A 19,376-nucleotide genomic window follows, 5' to 3' on the forward strand; every position below is an offset into this window, starting at 1 on the left:
TTAGAGTCTGTCTGTCTGTAGAGGTGGGTTAGAGTCTGTCTGTCTGTAGAGGTGGGTTAGAGTCTGTCTGTCTGTAGAGGTGGGGTTAGAGTCTTTCTGTCTGTAGAGTTGGGGTTAGAGGCTGACTCCCTGTCTGTCTGTAGAGGTGGGTTAGAGTCTGTCTGTCTGTAGAGGTGGGTTAGAGTCTGTCTGTCTGTAGAGGTGGGGTTAGAGTCTTTCTGTCTGTAGAGTTGGGGTTAGAGGCTGACTCCCTGTCTGTCTGTAGAGGTGGGGTTAGAGTCTGACTCCCTGTCCGTCTGTCTGCCTGTCTGTAGGGGTGGGGTTAGAGCCCGACTCCCTGTCTGTAGAGTTGGGGTTAGAGCCTGACTCCCTGTCTGTAGAGTTGGGGTTAGAGCCTGACTCCCTGTCTGTAGGGGTGGGGTTAGAGCCTGACTCCCTGTCTGTAGGGGTGGGGTTAGAGCCTGACTCCCTGTCTGTAGGGGTGGGGTTAGAGCCTGACTCCCTGTCTGTAGGGGTGGGGTTAGAGCCTGACTCCCTGTCTGTCTGTAGGGGTGGGGTTAGAGCCTGACTCCCTGTCTGTCTGTAGGGGTGGGGTTAGAGCCTGACTCCCTGTCTGTCTGTAGGGGTGGGGTTAGAGCCTGACTCCCTGTCTGTAGGGGTGGGGTTAGAGCCTGACTCCCTGTCTGTAGGGGTGGGGTTAGAGCCTGACTCCCTGTCTGTCTCTCGTTAGGCATGGCTTTCTATTCCGTCTCTGACGTGGCAGACCGTCTCCTTTCCACCCCTGGTCGCCCCGTTCCGTCCCTGGAGGAGGGCTACTGGCTGGGCCGCTGTGTCCTGGACCCCCCAGGGACAGGCCTCCTGCACACCCTCCTGGAGGAGCTCAGCCCCCCTGCCATGGCTGCCTTCGACCTGGCCTGCTGTCACTGCCAGCTGTGGAAGACCTCCAGACAGCTGTTGGACACGGCAGAGAGACGGCTACACAGCAGTCTGGAGGGAAGAGGTAGGTGGAGGGGGTGGGGTACGGTGGTGTTGGGTGGGGTACAGGATAGGATAGAGTGGGGTACAGGATAAAGTTAGGGGTACAGGATATGATAGAGTGGGGGTGGGGTAGGGTGGAGTGGGGAGGGGTAGGGTACAGTAGGGTACAGTGGGGAGGGGTGGGGTACAGGATAGGATAGAGTGGGGTAGGATAGAATGAGGATAGAGTGGGGTAGGATAGAATGAGGATAGAGTGGGGTAGGATAGAATGAGGATAGAGTGGGGTAGGATAGAATGAGGATAGAGTGGGGAGGATAGAATGAGGATAGAGTGAGGATAGAGTGGGGAGGATAGAATGAGGATAGAGTGGGGAGGATAGAATGAGGATAGAGTGGGGAGGATAGAATGAGGATAGAGTGGGGAGGATAGAATGAGGATAGAGTGGGGGAGGATAGAGTGAGGATAGAGTGGGGGAGGATAGAGTGAGGATAGAGTGGGGGAGGATAGAATGAGGATAGAGTGGGGGAGGATAGAATGAGGATAGAGTGGGGGAGGATGGGTTGGGGTAGGATGGGTTGGGGTAGGATGGAGTGGGGTAGGATGGAGTGGGGGAGGATGGAGTGGGGTATAGGATAGGATACAGTGGGGTAGGATGGGGTAGCATAGAATGAGGATAGGTTGGGGTAGGATGGGGTAGTGTAGGATGGGGTAGGATGGGTTGGGGTCGGCTAGTGTAGGATGGGGTGGGGTAGGATGAGTTGGGGTCGGATGGGGTAGGGTAGGATGGGGTCGGGTAGGATGGATTGGGGTAAGATGGGTTGGGGTCGGATGGGGTCGGATGGGGTAGGATGGGGTCGGATGGGGTAGGGTATTGTAGGATGGGGTAGCGTAGGATGGGGTGGGGTAGAATGGGTTGGGGTCGGATGGGGTAGGATGGGGTAGGGTAGGATAGTGTAGGATGGGGTCAGATGGGGTAGGGTAGGATGGGTTGGGTGCCATCCATTTTGTCACCAAAGCCCCATACACTACCTACCATTGCGACCTGTACGCTCTCGTTGGTTGGCCCTCGCTTCATATTTGTCACCAAACCCACTGGCTACAGGTTATCTACAAGTCTTCGCTAGGTAAAGCACCACCATAGCAGCACCCACTCGTAGCACACGCTCCAGCAGGTATATCTCACTGGTCACCCCCAAAACCAATTCCTCCTTTGGTCGTCTTTCCTTCCAGTTCTCTGCAGTGGGGAGGGGTAGGGTACAGTAGGGAGGGGTAGGGTACAGTGGGGATGGGTAGGGTACAGTGGGGAGGGGTAGGGTACATTATGGTACAGTGGGGAGGGGTAGGGTACATTGGGGAGGGTTAGGGTACAGTAGGGTACAGTGGGGAGGGTTAGGGTACAGTGGGGAGGGGTAGGGTACAGTGGGGAGGGGTAGGGTACATTATGGTACATTGGGGAGGGGTATGGTACAGTAGGGTACAGTGGGGAGGGTTAGGGTACAGTGGGGAGGGTTAGGGTACAGTGGGGAGGGGTAGGGTTCAGTGGGGAGGGGTAGGGTTCAGTGGGGAGGGGTAGGGTACAGTAGGGTACAGTGGGGAGTGGTAGGGTACAGTGGGGAGGGGTAGGGTACAGTAGGGTACAGTGGGGAGGGGTAGGGTGCAGTGGGGAGGGTAGGGTACAGTAGGGTACAGTGGGGAGTGGTAGGGTACAGTGGGGAGGGGTAGGGTACAGTAGGGTACAGTGGGGAGGGGTAGGGTGCAGTGGGGAGGGGTACAGTGGGGAGGGGTAGGGTACAGTAGGGTACAGTGGAGAGTGGTAGGGTACAGTGGGGAGGGGTAGGGTACAGTGGGGAGGGGAGGGTACAGTAGGGTACAGTGGGGAGGGGTAGGGTACAGTATGGTACAGTGGGGAGCGGTAGGGTACAGTAGGGAGGGGTAGGGTACAGTGGGGAGGGGTAGGGTACAGTAGGGTACAGTGGGGAGGGGTAGGGTTCAGTAGGGTGCAGTAGGGAGGGGTAGGGTACATTATGGTACAGTGGGGAGGGGTAGGGTACAGTAGGGTACAGTGGGGAGGGGTAGGGTACAGTATGGTACAGTGGGGAGGGGTAGGGTACAGTGGGGAGGGGTAGGGTACAGTGGGGAGGGGTAGGGTACAGTAGGGTACAGTGGGGAGGGGTAGGGTTCAGTAGGGTGCAGTAGGGAGGGGTAGGGTACAGTATGGTACAGTGGGGAGGGGTAGGGTACAGTAGGGTACAGTGGGGAGGGGTAGGGTACAGTGGGGAGGGAGGGTACAGTAGGGTACAGTGGGGAGGGGTAGGGTACAGTATGGTACAGTGGGGAGCGGTAGGGTACAGTAGGGAGGGGTAGGGTACAGTGGGGAGGGGTAGGGTTCAGTAGGGTGCAGTAGGGAGGGGTAGGGTACAGTATGGTACAGTGGGGAGGGGTAGGGTACAGTAGGGTACAGTAGGGAGGGGTAGGGTACAGTAGGGTACAGTGGGGAGGGGTAGGGTACAGTATGGTACAGTGGGGAGGGGTAGGGTACAGTGGGGAGGGGTAGGGTACAGTAGGGTACAGTGGGGAGGGGTAGGGTACAGTAGGGTACAGTGGGGAGGGGTAGGGTACAGTGGGGAGGGGTAGGGTTCAGTAGGGTGCAGTAGGGAGGGGTAGGGTACAGTATGGTACAGTGGGGAGGGGTAGGGTACAGTAGGGTACAGTAGGGAGGGTAGGGTACAGTAGGGTACAGTGGGGAGGGGTAGGGTACAGTATGGTACAGTGGGGAGGGGTAGGGTACAGTGGGGAGGGGTAGGGTACAGTAGGGTACAGTGGGGAGGGGTAGGGTACAGTAGGGTACAGTGGGGAGTGGTAGGGTACAGTGGGGAGGGCTAGGGTACAGTAGGGTACAGTGGGGAGGGGTAGGGTACAGTAGGGTACAGTGGGGAGGGGTAGGGTGCAGTGGGGAGGGGTAGGGTACAGTAGGGTACAGTGGGGAGGGGTAGGGTGCAGTGGGGAGGGGTAGGGTACAGTGGGGAGCGGTAGGGTACAGTAGGGAGGGGTAGGGTACAGTGGGGAGGGGTAGGGTACAGTAGGGTACAGTGGGGAGGGGTAGGGTTCAGTAGGGTGCAGTAGGGAGGGGTAGGGTACAGTATGGTACAGTGGGGAGGGGTAGGGTACAGTGGGGAGGGGTAGGGTACAGTAGGGAGGGGTAGGGTACAGTGGGGAGGGGTAGGGTACAGTAGGGTACAGTGGGGAGGGGTAGGGTGCAGTGGGGAGGGGTAGGGTACAGTGGGGAGTGGTAGGGTACAGTGGGGAGGGGTAGGGTACAGTAGGGTACAGTGGGGAGGGGTAGGGTGCAGTGGGGAGGGGTACAGTGGGGAGGGGTAGGGTACAGTGGGGGAGGGGTAGGGTACAGTGGGGAGGGGCAGGGTACAGTAGGGTACAGTGGGGAGGGTTCGGGTACAGTATGGTACAGTGGGGAGCGGTAGGGTACAGTAGGGAGGGGTAGGGTACAGTGGGGAGGGGTAGGGTTCAGTAGGGTGCAGTAGGGGGTAGGGTACAGTATGGTACAGTGGGGAGGGGTAGGGTACAGTAGGGTACAGTGGGGAGGGGTAGGGTACAGTATGGTACAGTGGGGAGGGGTAGGGTACAGTGGGGAGGGCTAGGGTACAGTAGGGTACAGTGGGGAGGGGTAGGGTTCAGTAGGGTGCGGTAGGGTACAGTATGGTACAGTGGGGAGGGGTAGGGTACAGTGGGGAGGGGTAGGGTACAGTAGGGTACATTGGGGAGGGGTAGGGTTCAGTAGGGTACAGTGGGGAGGGGTAGGGTACAGTGGGGAGGGGGAGGGTACAGTAGGGTACAGTGGGGAGGGGTAGGGTACAGTATGGTACAGTGGGGAGCGGTAGGGTACAGTAGGGAGGGGTAGGGTACAGTGGGGAGGGGTAGGGTACAGTGGGGAGGGGTAGGGTTCAGTAGGGTGCAGTAGGGAGGGGTAGGGTACAGTATGGTACAGTGGGGAGGGGTAGGGTACAGTGGGGAGGGGTAGAGAACAGTAGGGTACATTGGGGAGGGGTAGGGTTCAGTAGGGTGCAGTAGGGAGGGGTAGGGTACAGTATGGTACAGTGGGGAGGGGTAGGGTACAGTAGGGTACAGTGGGGAGGGGTAGGGTACAGTGGGGAGGGGGAGGGTACAGTAGGGTACAGTGGGGAGTGGTAGGGTACAGTGGGGAGGGGTAGGGTACAGTAGGGTACAGTGGGGAGGGGTAGGGTGCAGTGGGGAGGGGTAGGGTACAGTGGGGAGGGGTAGGGTTCAGTAGGGTGCAGTAGGGGGTAGGGTACAGTATGGTACAGTGGGGAGGGGTAGGGTACAGTAGGGTACAGTGGGGAGGGGTAGGGTACAGTATGGTACAGTGGGGAGGGGTAGGGTACAGTGGGGAGGGGTAGGGTACAGTAGGGTACAGTGGGGAGGGGTAGGGTTCAGTAGGGTGCGGTAGGGTACAGTATGGTACAGTGGGGAGGGGTAGGGTACAGTGGGGAGGGGTAGGGTACAGTAGGGTACATTGGGGAGGGGTAGGGTTCAGTAGGGTACAGTGGGGAGGGGTAGGGTACAGTGGGGAGGGGAGGGTACAGTAGGGTACAGTGGGGAGGGGTAGGGTACAGTATGGTACAGTGGGGAGCGGTAGGGTACAGTAGGGAGGGGTAGGGTACAGTGGGGAGGGGTAGGGTACAGTGGGGAGGGGTAGGGTTCAGTAGGGTGCAGTAGGGAGGGGTAGGGTACAGTATGGTACAGTGGGGAGGGGTAGGGTACAGTGGGGAGGGGTAGAGAACAGTAGGGTACATTGGGGAGGGGTAGGGTTCAGTAGGGTGCAGTAGGGAGGGGTAGGGTACAGTATGGTACAGTGGGGAGGGGTAGGGTACAGTAGGGTACAGTGGGGAGGGGTAGGGTACAGTGGGGAGGGGAGGGTACAGTAGGGTACAGTGGGGAGTGGTAGGGTACAGTGGGGGAGGGTAGGGTACAGTAGGGTACAGTGGGGAGGGGTAGGGTGCAGTGGGGAGGGGTACAGTGGGGAGGGGTAGGGTACAGTAGGGTACAGTGGAGAGTGGTAGGGTACAGTGGGGAGGGGTAGGGTACAGTGGGGAGGGTACAGTAGGGTACAGTGGGGAGGGGTAGGGTACAGTATGGTACAGTGGGGAGCGGTAGGGTACAGTAGGGAGGGGTAGGGTACAGTGGGGAGGGGTAGGGTACAGTAGGGTACAGTGGGGAGGGGTAGGGTTCAGTAGGGTGCAGTAGGGAGGGGTAGGGTACATTATGGTACAGTGGGGAGGGGGAGGGTACAGTAGGGTACAGTGGGGAGGGGTAGGGTACTGTATGGTACAGTGGGGAGCGGTAGGGTACAGTAGGGAGGGGTAGGGTACAGTGGGGAGGGGTAGGGTACAGTAGGGTACAGTGGGGAGGGGTAGGGTTCAGTAGGGTGCAGTAGGGAGGGGTAGGGTACAGTATGGTACAGTGGGGTAGGGTACAGTAGGGAGGGGTAGGGTACAGTAGGGTACAGTGGGGAGGGGTAGGGTACAGTATGGTACAGTGGGGAGGGGTAGGGTACAGTGGGGAGGGTAGGGTACAGTGGGGAGTGGTAGGGTACAGTGGGGAGGGGTAGGGTACAGTAGGGTACAGTGGGGAGGGGTAGGGTACAGTATGGTACAGTGGGGAGGGGTAGGGTACAGTATGGTACAGTGGGGAGCGGTAGGGTACAGTAGGGAGGGGTAGGGTACAATGGGGAGGGGTAGGGTACAGTAGGGTACAGTGGGGAGGGGTAGGGTTCAGTAGGGTGCAGTAGGGAGGGGTAGGGTACAGTATGGTACAGTGGGGAGGGGTAGGGTACAGTAGGGTACAGTGGGGAGGGGTAGGGTGCAGTGGGGAGGGGTAGGGTACAGTAGGGTACAGTGGGGAGTGGTAGGGTACAGTGGGGAGGGGTAGGGTACAGTAGGGTACAGTGGGGAGGGGTAGGGTGCAGTGGGGAGGGGTAGGGTGCAGTAGGGTACAGTGGAGAGTGGTAGGATACAGTGGGGAGGGGTAGGGTACAGTGGGGAGGGGTAGGGTACAATGGGGAGGGGTAGGGTGCAGTGGGGAGGGGTAGGGTACAGTAGGGTACAGTGGGGAGTGGTAGGGTACAGTGGGGAGGGGTAGGGTACAGTAGGGTACAGTGGGGAGGGGTAGGGTGCAGTGGGGAGGGGTAGGGTGCAGTAGGGTACAGTGGAGAGTGGTAGGATACAGTGGGGAGGGGTAGGGTACAGTGGGGAGGGAGAGGGTACAGTAGGGTACAGTGGGGAGGGGTCGGGTACAGTATGGTACAGTGGGGAGCGGTAGGGCAGTAGGGAGGGGTAGGGTACAATGGGGAGGGGTAGGGTACAGTAGGGTACAGTGGGGAGGGGTACGGTTCAGTAGGGTGCAGTAGGGAGGGGTAGGGTACAGTATGGTACAGTGGGGAGGGGTAGGGTACAGTAGGGTACAGTGGGGAGGGGTAGGGTACAGTGGGGAGGGGTAGGGTACAGTGGGGAGGGGTAGGGTGCAGTAGGGAGGGGTAGGGTACATTATGGTACAGTGGGGAGGGGTAGGGTACAGTGGGGAGGGGTAGGGTACAGTGGGGAGGGGTAGGGTACAGTATGGTACAGTGGGGAGCGGTAGGGTACAGTAGGGAGGGGTAGGGTACAGTGGGGAGGGGTAGGGTACAGTAGGGTACAGTGGGAGGGGTAGGGTTCAGTAGGGTGCAGTAGGGAGGGGTAGGGTACAGTAGGGTACATTGGGGAGGGGTAGGGTTCAGTAGGGTGCAGTAGGGAGGGGTAGGGTGCAGTGGGGAGGGGTAGGGTACAGTAGGGTACAGTGGGGAGTGGTAGGGTACAGTGGGGAGGGGTAGGGTACAGTAGGGTACAGTGGGGAGGGGTAGGGTGCAGTGGGGAGGGGTAGGGTGCAGTAGGGTACAGTGGAGAGTGGTAGGATACAGTGGGGAGGGGTAGGGTACAGTGGGGAGGGGGAGGGTACAGTAGGGTACAGTGGGGAGGGGTCGGGTACAGTATGGTACAGTGGGGAGCGGTAGGGTACAGTAGGGAGGGGTAGGGTACAATGGGGAGGGGTAGGGTACAGTAGGGTACAGTGGGGTGCAGTAGGGGGGTAGGGTACAGTATGGTACAGTGGGGAGGGGTAGGGTACAGTAGGGTACATTGGGGAGGGGTAGGGTTCAGTAGGGTGCAGTAGGGAGGGGTAGGGTACAGTGGGGAGGGGAGGGTACAGTAGGGTACAGTGGGGAGGGGTAGGGTTCAGTAGGGTGCAGTAGGGAGGGGTAGGGTACAGTATGGTACAGTGGGGAGGGGTAGGGTACAGTAGGGTACAGTGGGGAGGGGTAGGGTGCAGTGGGGAGGGGTAGGGTACAGTAGGGTACAGTGGGGAGTGGTAGGGTACAGTGGGGAGGGGTAGGGTACAGTAGGGTACAGTGGGGAGGGGTAGGGTGCAGTGGGGAGGGGTAGGGTGCAGTAGGGTACAGTGGAGAGTGGTAGGATACAGTGGGGAGGGGTAGGGTACAGTGGGGAGGGGGAGGGTACAGTAGGGTACAGTGGGGAGGGGTCGGGTACAGTATGGTACAGTGGGGAGCGGTAGGGTACAGTAGGGAGGGGTAGGGTACAATGGGGAGGGGTAGGGTACAGTAGGGTACAGTGGGGAGGGGTAGGGTTCAGTAGGGTGCAGTAGGGAGGGGTAGGGTACAGTATGGTACAGTGGGGAGGGGTAGGGTACAGTAGGGTACAGTGGGGAGGGGTAGGGTACAGTATGGTACAGTGGGGAGGGGTAGGGTACAATGGGGAGGGGTAGGGTACAGTAGGGTACAGTGGGGAGGGGTAGGGTTCAGTAGGGTGCAGTAGGGAGGGGTAGGGTACATTATGGTACAGTGGGGAGGGGTAGGGTACAGTAGGGTACAGTGGGGAGGGGTAGGGTACAGTGGGGAGGGGGAGGGTACAGTAGGGTACAGTGGGGAGGGGTAGGGTACAGTATGGTACAGTGGGGAGCGGTAGGGTACAGTAGGGAGGGGTAGGGTACAGTGGGGAGGGGTAGGGTACAGTAGGGTACAGTGGGGAGGGGTAGGGTTCAGTAGGGTGCAGTAGGGAGGGGTAGGGTACAGTATGGTACAGTGGGGAGGGGTAGGGTACAGTGGGGAGGGGTAGGGTACAGTAGGGTACATTGGGGAGGGGTAGGGTTCAGTAGGGTGCAGTAGGGAGGGGTAGGGTACAGTGGGGAGGGGGAGGGTACAGTAGGGTACAGTGGGGAGGGGTAGGGTACAGTATGGTACAGTAGGGAGGGTAGGGTACAGTGGGGAGGGGTAGGGTACAGTAGGGTACAGTGGGGAGGGTAGGGTACAGTAGGGTACAGTAGGGTACAGTGGGGAGGGGTAGGGTTCAGTAGGGTGCAGTAGGGAGGGGTAGGGTACAGTATGGTACAGTGGGGAGGGGTAGGGTACAGTAGGGAGGGGTAGGGTACAGTAGGGAGGGGTAGGGTACAGTATGGTACAGTGGGGAGGGGTAGGGTACAGTGGGGAGGGGTAGGGTACAGTAGGGTACAGTGGGGAGGGGTAGGGTACAGTAGGGAGGGGTAGGGTACAGTAGGGTACAGTGGGGAGTGGTAGGGTACAGTGGGGAGGGGTAGGGTACAGTAGGGTACAGTGGGGAGGGGTAGGGTACAGTAGGGTACAGTGGGGAGGGTAGGGTACAGTAGGGTACAGTGGGGAGGGGTAGGGTGCAGTGGGGAGGGGTAGGGTACAGTGGGGAGCGGTAGGGTACAGTAGGGAGGGGTAGGGTACAGTGGGGAGGGGTAGGGTACAGTATGGTACAGTGGGGAGGGGTAGGGTACAGTAGGGTACAGTGGGGAGGGGTAGGGTACAGTAGGGAGGGGTAGGGTACAGTAGGGTACAGTGGGGAGGGCTAGGGTACAGTGGGGAGGGGTAGGGTACAGTGGGGAGGGGTAGGGTACAGTAGGGAGGGTAGGGTACAGTGGGGAGTGGTAGGGTACAGTGGGGAGGGGTAGGGTACAGTAGGGTGCAGTGGGGAGGAGTAGGGTACAGTGGGGAGGGGTAGGGTGCAGTTGGGAGGGGTACAGTGGGGAGGGGTAGGGTACAGTAGGGTACAGTGGGGAGGGGTAGGGTACAGTAGGGTACAGTGGAGAGGGGTAGGGTACAGTAGGGTACAGTGGGGAGGGGTAGGGTACAGTAGGGAGGGGTAGGGTACAGTGGGGAGGGGTAGGGTACAGTAGGGTACAGTGGGGAGGGGTAGGGTACAGTAGGGAGGGTAGGGTACAGTAGGGTGCAGTGGGGAGGGGTAGGGTACAGTAGGGTACAGTGGGGAGTGGTAGGGTACAGTGGGGAGGGGTAGGGTACAGTGGGGAGGGGTAGGGTGCAGTGGGGAGGGGTAGGGTACAGTGGGGAGGGGTAGGGTGCAGTGGGGAGGGGTACAGTGGGGAGGGGTAGGGTACAGTAGGGAGGGTAGGGTACAGTAGGGTACAGTGGGGAGTGGTAGGGTACAGTGGGGAGGGGTAGGGTACAGTGGGGAGGGGTAGGGTACAGTATGGTACAGTGGGGAGGGGTAGGGTGCAGTAGGGAGGGGTAGGGTACAGTATGGTACAGTGGGGAGGGGTAGGGTACAGTAGGGTACAGTGGGGAGGGGTAGTGTACAGTAGGGAGGGGTAGGGTACAGTAGGGTACAGTGGGGAGGGGTAGGGTACAGTATGGTACAGTGGGGAGGGGTAGGGTACAGTGGGGAGGGGTAGGGTACAGTGGGGAGGGGTAGGCTACAGTGGGGAGGGGTAGGGTACAGTAGGGTACAGTGGGGAGTGGTAGGGTACAGTGGGGAGGGGTAGGGTACATTAGGGTACAGTGGGGAGGGGTAGGGTACAGTAGGGTACAGTGGGGAGGGGTAGGGTGCAGTGGGGAGGGGTAGGGTACAGTAGGGTACAGTGGGGAGGGGTAGGGTACAGTGGGGAGGGGTAGGGTACAGTGGGGAGGGGTAGGGTACAGTAGGGTACAGAGGGGAGGGGTAGGGTACAGTAGGGTACAGTAGGGAGGGATAGGGTACAGTAGGGTACAGTGGGGAGGGGTAGGGTACAGTGGGGAGGGGTAGGGTACAGTGGGGAGGGTAGGGTACAGTGGGGAGGGGTAGGGTACAGTAGGGAGGGGTAGGGTACAGTGGGGAGGGGTAGGGTACAGTAGGGTACAGTGGGGAGGGGTAGGGTACAGTAGGGAGGGGTAGGGTACAGTAGGGAGGGGTAGGGTACAGTAGGGAGGGGTAGGGTACAGTGGGGAGGGGTAGGGTACAGTGGGGAGGGGTAAGGTACAGTAGGGTACAGTGGGGAGGGGTAGGGTACAGTAGGGAGGGGTAGGGTACAGTAAGGAGGGGTAGGGTGCAGTAGGGTACAGTGGGGAGGGGTAGGGTACAGTAGGGTACAGTGGGGAGGGGTAGGGTACAGTGGGAGGGTTAGGGTACAGTAGGGTACAGTGGGGAGGGTTAGGGTACAGTAGGGTACAGTGGGGAGGGGGAGGGTACAGTAGGGAGGGGTAGGGTGCAGTAGGGTACAGTGGGGAGGGGTAGGGTACAGTAGGGTACAGTGGGGAGGGTAGGGTACAGTGGGGAGGGGTAGGGTACAGTAGGGTACAGTGGGGAGGGGTAGGGTACAGTAGGGAGGGGTAGGGTACAGTGGGGAGGGGTAGGGTACAGTGGGGAGGGGTGTAGGGTACAGTAGGGAGGGGTAGGTTACGGAGGGGTAGGGTACAGTTGGGTACAGTGGGGAGGGGTAGGGTACAGTAGGGTACAGTGGGGAGTGGTAGGGTACAGTGGGGAGGGGTAGGGTACAGTGGGGAGGGGTAGGGTACATTGGATGTACTTACTATATGACTTTTGTTTGAAATGGACATAAAGCAAAAAAGCTAACTTATTATGTTAAGTCAACAGACCTGTGCCAATTAAAAATGTCCCTCTTTTCTAACGTCTCCCTAACCTTGCGTCCCCCTAGTCACCTCTGTCTCCGTAGTCCCCTCCTTCTCCCTAGTCCCCTCCGTCCCCCTCCGTCTCCCTAGTCCCCCTCCGTCTCCATCCGTCTCCCTAGTCCCCTCCGTTCCCCTTCATCTCCCTAGTCCCCTCCGTCTCCCTAGTCCCCTCTGTTCCCCTTCCTTCCCCTAGTCCCCTTCCTTCCCCTAGTCCCCTCCGTTCCCCTAGTCCCCTCCTTCCCCTAGTCCCCTCCGTTCCCCTAGTCCCCTCCGTTCCCCTAGTCCCCTCCGTTCCCTAGTCCCCTCCGTTCCCCTAGTCCCCTCCGTTCCCCTAGTCCCCTCCGTTCCCCTAGTCCCCTCCGTTCCCTAGTCCCCTCCGTCCCTAGTCCCCTGTCCCCTCCGTCTCCCTAGTCCCCCTGTCCCCTCCGTCTCCATAGTCCCCTCTGTTCCCCTCCGTTCCCCTAGTCCCCTCCGTTCCCCTTCATCTCCCTAGTCCCCTCCGTTCCCCTAGTCCCCTTCGTCTCCCTAGTCCCCTCCGTTCCCCTTCGTCTCCCTAGTCCCCTCCGTTCCCCTCCGTCTCCCTAGTCCCCTCCGTTCCCCTAGTCCCCTCCGTCTCCCTAGTCCCCTCTGTTCCCCTCCATTCCCCTTCATCTCCCTAGTCCCCTCCGTTCCCCTGGTCCCCTCCGTTCCCCTGGTCCCCTCCGTTCCCCTCCGTCTTCCTAGTCCCCTCTGTTCCCCTCCGTCTCCCTAGTCCCCTCCGTCCCTGATAGAGAAATTCTAAATTACTCTATGCTTTAATTGCCAAAACCAATTTCACACTCGTTTCTATTCATTAATGAGGTGTAAGTTCATTAATTATGCATGAAGTAGATCGAGACCAGTCTTAAAAGCCAGGTAAAGAGCGTTTAATTCCAGAGAGTACTAAATGCTTACACACATTACCACAGGTTATAAACTGAAAATGACGTCAGCGGTTTCCAAAACGTTCCGTTTCACAAACAGAGGGCCCCTCTAATTCTCAAGCCTCCGCGTTATCAGCACGAAGTCAAGGCCAGTCAGCATAAATCAACATTCCCGACCATTTTGGAGATGGTCCGTTCCCACCACCTGGAGATTTGTACAACTGAATGAACTTAAAGAACAGACCTTCATTGTTACTAAACTTCCTGACTACATTATATACAATTGTGAAAGGGAGCAAGAGGGACAGTACATTATAGCATTTGGACTAGTCAGTTTCTGATTGGAATGTATACATAATTAGTCATTTCAAACATATTTTCCTCTATCAGTCCCCTCCGTCCCCCTAGTCCCCTCCGTCCCCCTAGTCCCCTCCGTCCCCCTAGTCCCCTCCGTTCCCCTAGTCCCCTCCGTTCCCCTAGTTCCCCTAGTCCCCTCCGTTCCCCTAGTCCCCTCCGTTCCCCTCCGTCCCCCTAGTCCCCTCGTTCCCCTAGTCCCCTCCGTTCCCCTAGTCTCCTCCGTCCCCCAGTCTCCTCCGTCCCCCAGTCTCCTCCGTCCCCCCAGTCTCCTCCGTCCCCCAGTCTCCTCCGTCCCCCAGTCCCCTCCGTCCCCCAGTCCCCTCCGTCCCCCCAGTCCCCTCCGTTCCCCTCCGTTCCCCTTCATCTCCCTAGTCCCCTCCGTTCCCCTTCATCTCCCTAGTCCCCTCCGTTCCCCTAGTCCCCTCCGTCCCCCTGGTCCCCTCCGTCTCCTCCGTTCCCTCCGTCTCCCTAGTCCCCTCTGTTCCCCTCCGTCCCCTAGTCCCCCCTCCGTTCCCCTAGTCCCCTCCGTTCCCCTCCGTCCCCTCCGTTCCCTTAGTCCCCTCCGTTCCCTCCGTCCCCTAGTCCCCTCCGTCCCCCAGTCCCCTCCGTTCCCTTAGTCCCCTCCGTTCCCCTTAGTCCCCTCCGTTCCCTTAGTCCCCTCCGTTCCCTTAGTCCCCTCCGTTCCCTTAGTCCCCTCCGTTCCCTTAGTCCCCTCCGTTCCCCTTAGTCCCCTCCGTTCCCCTAGTCCCCTCCGTTCCCCTAGTCCCCTCCGTTCCCCTAGTCCCCTCCGTTCCCCTAGTCCCCTCCGTTCCCCTAGTCCCCTCCGTTCCCCTAGTCCCCTCCGTTCCCCTAGTCCCCTCCGTTCCCCTAGTCCCCTCCGTTCCCCTCCGTCCCCCTAGTCCCCTCCGTTCCCCTTTCCTCATGGGACATAGCGGATCCCTTTCTAACCCTGCTATCTCTCCGTTCCTCAGGACTGAGGGTGGAACCCAAGGTGAAACACTCTGAGGGTATCCGAGGGTTTCCTGCGATGCTCCAACAGATGGGGAAGATCCTCAACCACACAGCCAGTCATAGTGGCAACAAGGGCCCCGCCAAGACAGGTGAGCCCTGCTGCGTTAAACAAGTTCATACGTGTTTTTGCCTTATATAATGAAAATACATTGGACATCTTAGGTACCCAATCTCTCACAATGTTAAAAAAAAAAAACATAGGTGACCATGATCTGAATATGCATATAGCCTGGGTACCAGTCTGTTAGTGCTTTCATTCCCCTCTGTATCAACTACTACATGGCATGGCACAGAGTACAAGGTGTGTGATGTTAGCCCTCTACATGACACAGAGTACAAGGTGTGAGATGTTAGCCCTCTACATGACACAGAGTACAAGGTGTGAGATGTTAGCCCTCTACATGACACAGAGGACAAGGTGTGGGATGTTAGCCCTCTACATGACACAGAGTACAAGGTGTGAGATGTTAGCCCTCTACATGACACAGAGTACAAGGTGTGGGATGTTAGCCCTCTACATGACACAGAGTACAAGGTTCGGGATGTTAGCCCTCTACATGACACAGAGTACAAGGTGTGAGATGTTAGCCCTCTACATGACACAGAGTACAAGGTGTGAGATGTTAGCCCTCTACATGACACAGAGTACAAGGTGTGGGATGTTAGCCCTCTACATGACACAGAGTACAAGGTGTGGGATGTTAGCCCTCTACATGACACAGAGTACAAGGTGTGGGATGTTAGCCCTCTACATGACACATTTGAACATTAATTAATGCCTACATTAGAACGTCGTGGCTGTTCAGTGACATGCAATACATGACGTCACAGTTCTGTATGGCTTTTGAGTGACAGATGAAAGAAGTTGCCCCCTCCCTTCCCTCTTGCTAATTGGGCAACTTTTGCTGTTTCAATTTAGCCCTATCCATATAGGCCAATTCCCAAGAGAGGGTTAACACAAAACGGGGCTGGATTTTCAGACAGAAGAGTTGAATTAATGTTCAGTGTTTCTCCCTCCCTGCTCCCTGCTGTGTACTTGCTAGAATCCATTGTGGAGGACCACGTTGTGTCCAGTCCTTTAGGCTGCTGTATACAGGAAGTGTTGCTGTGCTGCCACCCTGTGCTGAGTGAGGAGGGCATCGCTACCCGACTGAGCCTGGCACAGCACCTAGAGATCACCTTGCTGACCCTGTCCACCGCTACAGAAACCACAGGTATAGATCACCTTGCTGACCCTGACCACTGCTACAGAAACCACAGACCCTGGCTAGGTTAGCATCACAGACCCTGGCTAGGTTAGCATCACAGACCCTGGCTAGGTTAGCATCACAGACCCTGGCTAGGTTAGCATCACAGACCCTGGCTAGGTTAGCATCACAAACCCTGGCTAGGTTAGCATCACAGACCCTGGCTAGGTTAGCATCACAGACCCTGGCTAGGTTAGCACCACAGACCCTGGCTAGGTTAGTGGAGGGTGGTGGTGTTGGTGCCCTCCTAGCAGCCTAGAGCAGGCCAGTCTGAATGGTTAGGGGGCTAGAGTTAGAGGGTTAGGGGGCTAAGGTTAGGTGGTTAGGGGGCTAGGATTAGGGGGCTAAGGTTAGGGGCTAGGATTAGGTTAGGTTGCTAGGGAGTTAGGGGCTAGGGTTAGAGGGTTAGGGCTAGGAGGCTAGGGTTAGTGGGCTAGGCTTAGGGGGTTAGGGAGCTAGGGTTAGGGGGACTAGGGTTAGTGGCCTAGGGGGTAGGGTCTAGGGTTAGTGGGCTAGAGGGTTTGGGGGCTAGGGTTAGAGGGTTAGGGGGGATAGGGGGCTAGGGTTAGAGGGTTAGGGCTAGGGGGCTAGGGTTAGTGGGCTAGGCTTGGGGGTTAGGGAGCTAGGGTTAGGGGACTAGGGTTAGGGGCTATTGTTAGTGGGTTTGGGGGCTAGGGTTAGAGGGTTAGGGAGTTAGGGGGCTAGGGTTAGAGGGTTAGGGCTAGGGGGCTAGGGTTAGTGGGCTAGGCTTAGGGGTTAGGGAGCTAGGGTTAGGGACTAGGGTTAGGGGGCTATTGTTAGTGGGTTTGGGGCTAGGGTTAGAGGGTTAGGGGCTAGGGTTAGGGGGCTAGGGTTAGTGGCCTAGGGGTAGGGTCTAGGGTTAGTGGGCTAGAGGGTTAGGGGCTAGGTGGCTAGGGTTAGAGGGCTAGGTGGCTAGGGTTAGAGGGCTAGGTGGCTAGGGTTAGGGGTTAGGGGGCTAGGGTTAGGGGCTAGGATTAGGGGGCTAGGATTAGCGGGTTAGGGGCATAGTGAGCTAGGGTTAGAGGGTTAGTGGCCTAGGGGCTAGGATTATGGGGCTAGGTGTAGAGGGTTAGGGGTTAGGGGTTGGGTTAGGGGCCTAGGGTTGGGGGCTTGGGCTAGAGGGCTAGGGGGCTAGGGTTAGGTGGCTAGGGGTTAGAGGGATAGGGGATGGGGTTAGGGGCTAAGGTTAGGTGGTTAGGGGCTAAGGTTAGGGGTTAGGGGTTAGGGTTAGGTTGCTAGGGAGTTAGGGGCTAGGGTTAGAGGGTTAGGGCTAGGGGCTAGGGTTAGTGGGCTAGGCTTAGGGGTTAGGGAGCTAGGGTTAGGGGACTAGGGTTAGGGGCTATTGTTAGTGGGTTTGGGGGCTAGGGTTAGAGGGTTAGGGGGCTAGGGTTAGGGGCTAGGGTTAGTGGCCTAGGGGGTAGGGTCTAGGGTTAGTGGGCTAGAGGGTTAGGGGGCTAGGTGGCTAGGGTTAGAGGGCTAGGTGGCTAGGGTTAGAGGGTTAGGGGGCTAGGATTAGAGGGTTAGGGTTAGGGGGCTAGGGTTAGAGGGTTAGGGGACTAGGGTTAGGGGCTATTGTTAGTGGGTTTGGGGGCTAGGGTTAGAGGGTTAGGGGACTAGGGTTAGGGGGCTATTGTTAGAGGGTTAGGGGCTAGGTTTAGAGGGTTAGGGCTAGGGGGCTAGGGAGCTAGGGTTAGGGTGCTAGGGGGCTAGGGTTAGGGAGCTAGGGTTAGGGGTTAGGGGCTAAGGTTAGGGGCTAGGATTAGTGTATAACTAAGTGTATAATGTGTTGTGTCTCTGTAGTGGAGAGTCCTGCTGGTGCCCTCCTAACAGCCCTGGTAGAGCAGGCCTGTCTGAATGGTTAGAGGGTTAGGGTTAGGGGGCTGGGGTTAGGGTTAGGGGGCTAGGGTTAGGGGGCTAGGATTAGGGGGTTAGGGTTAGTGTATAACTAAGTGTATAATGTGTTGTGTCTCTGTAGTGGAGAGTCCTGCTGGTGCCCTCCTAACAGCCCTGGTAGAGCAGGCCAGTCTGAATGGTTAGAGGGTTAGGGTTAGGGGGCTAGGGTTAGGGGGCTAGGGTTAGTGTATAACTAAGTGTATAATGTGTTGTGTCTCTGTAGTGGAGAGTCCTGCTGGTGCCCTCCTAACAGCCCTGGTAGAGCAGGCCAGTCTGAAACAGTCGGAGTTGGAATCCCACCCGGTCCGTTCCTCCATGAAGCAGCTGCTGAGGTCGATGGACCAGCTGTGTCCCTTCGAGCCCCGGGGCTCCCCTTGCAGGCCAGACTACATGAGGAGCTTCGTGGACTACGTCAACACGCTGGCGTCGGTGTTGATACACAGCCTGGGATCTGAAGGTGAGTGTATTGACCTCCCTGTGTGGGTCATAGAGCATGGCGCTTGTAACGTCAATGGGTTTGATTCCCGCTGGGGCCATTACTCATATGAATATGAATGTACGTGTAAAGCTCAAGCGTTTGCTTTTGAGTGGCAGAGACTCTTACCGAAGAGTCTGAAGAGTTTGTTTCTCCTCTGTTTCTCTGTTTCTCCTCCTGTTTCTCCTCCTGTTTCTCCTCCTGTTTCTCCTCCTGTTTCTCCTCCTGTTTCTCCTCCTGTTTCTCCTCTGTTTCTCCTCCGTCTCTCCTCCGTTTCTCCTCTATTTCTCCGTTTCTCCTCTGTTTCTCCTCTATTTCTCCGTTTCTCCTCCTGTTTCTCCTCCTGTTTCTCCTCCCGTTTCTCCTCTGTTTCTCCTCTGTTTCTCCTCTGTTTCTCCTCCTGTTTCTCCTCTGTTTCTCCTCTGTTTCTCCTCTGTTTCTCCTCTATTTCTCCGTTTCTCCTCCTGTTTCTCCTCCTGTTTCTCCTCCGTTTCTCCTCTATTTCTCCGTTTCTCCTCTGTTTCTCCTCTGTTTCTCCTCTGTTTCTCCTCTATTTCTCCGTTTCTCCTCCTGTTTCTCCTCCTGTTTCTCCTCCTGTTTCTCCTCCTGTTTCTCCTCTGTTTCTCCTCTGTTTCTCCTCTGTTTCTCCTCTGTTTCTCCTCTGTTTCTCCTCTGTTTCTCCTCCTGTTTCTCCTCCTGTTTCTCCTCTGTTTCTCCTCTGTTTCTCCTCTATTTCTCCGTTTCTCCTCCTGTTTCTCCTCCTGTTTCTCCTCCGTTTCTCCTCCTGTTTCTCCTCCTGTTTCTCCTCTGTTTCTCCTCTATTTCTCCGTTTCTCCTCCTGTTTCTCCTCTGTTTCTCCTCCCGTTTCTCCTCCCGTTTCTCCTCCCGTTTCTCCTCCTGTTTCTCCTCCTGTTTCTCCTCCTGTTTCTCCTCTGTTTCTCCTCTGTTTCAACAACAAAGTCATTGGGGAGAACATTGCTGTTGTTTCCCCCAATGTGAATGTGACCTTTTTTAAAATACAATATACACTGAATAATGTCCACCTTTTTAGTATTGAGTTGCACAACGTTTTGCTCTCAGAACAGCCTCAATTCGTCTGGGAACGGACTCTACGAGGTGTCGAGAGCGTTCCACAGGGATGCTGGTCCATGTTGACTCCAATGCTTCCCACAGTTAGTGTCAAGTTGTCTGGACGTCCTTTGGGTGGTGGACCATTCTTGATACACACGGGAAACTGTTGAGCGTGAAAAACCCAGCAGCGTTGCAGTTCTTGACACTAACCGGTGCTCCTGGCACCTACTACCATTCCCCGTTCAAAGGCATTTAAATATGTTGTCTTGCCCATTCACCCTCTGAATGACACACGAACACAACCCATGTCTCAATTGTCTCAAGGCTTAAAAATCCTTCTTTAACCACCTGTCTCCTCCCCTTCATCTACATGTCTCCTCCCCTTCATCTACATGTCTCCTCCCCTTCATCTACAT

The 19,376-nt window shown here is 57.3% G+C and overlaps 1 protein-coding gene across 1 annotated transcript in view; it reads left to right on the top strand.

Annotated features, from left to right (window-relative positions):
* zfyve26 (zinc finger, FYVE domain containing 26) overlaps positions 1-19,376 on the top strand; it is a 153,602-nt gene that overhangs the window by 33,579 nt on the left and 100,647 nt on the right. Inside the window, 4 exon segments of the mRNA XM_065025938.1 lie at positions 731-1,000; positions 14,214-14,342; positions 15,297-15,467; positions 17,638-17,871. Coding sequence (XP_064882010.1) covers positions 731-1,000; positions 14,214-14,342; positions 15,297-15,467; positions 17,638-17,871 — 804 coding nt within the window.

This window comes from Oncorhynchus nerka, linkage group LG12 (genome assembly GCF_034236695.1).
Source record: "Oncorhynchus nerka isolate Pitt River linkage group LG12, Oner_Uvic_2.0, whole genome shotgun sequence".
Lineage (NCBI taxonomy): Eukaryota > Metazoa > Chordata > Actinopteri > Salmoniformes > Salmonidae > Oncorhynchus > Oncorhynchus nerka.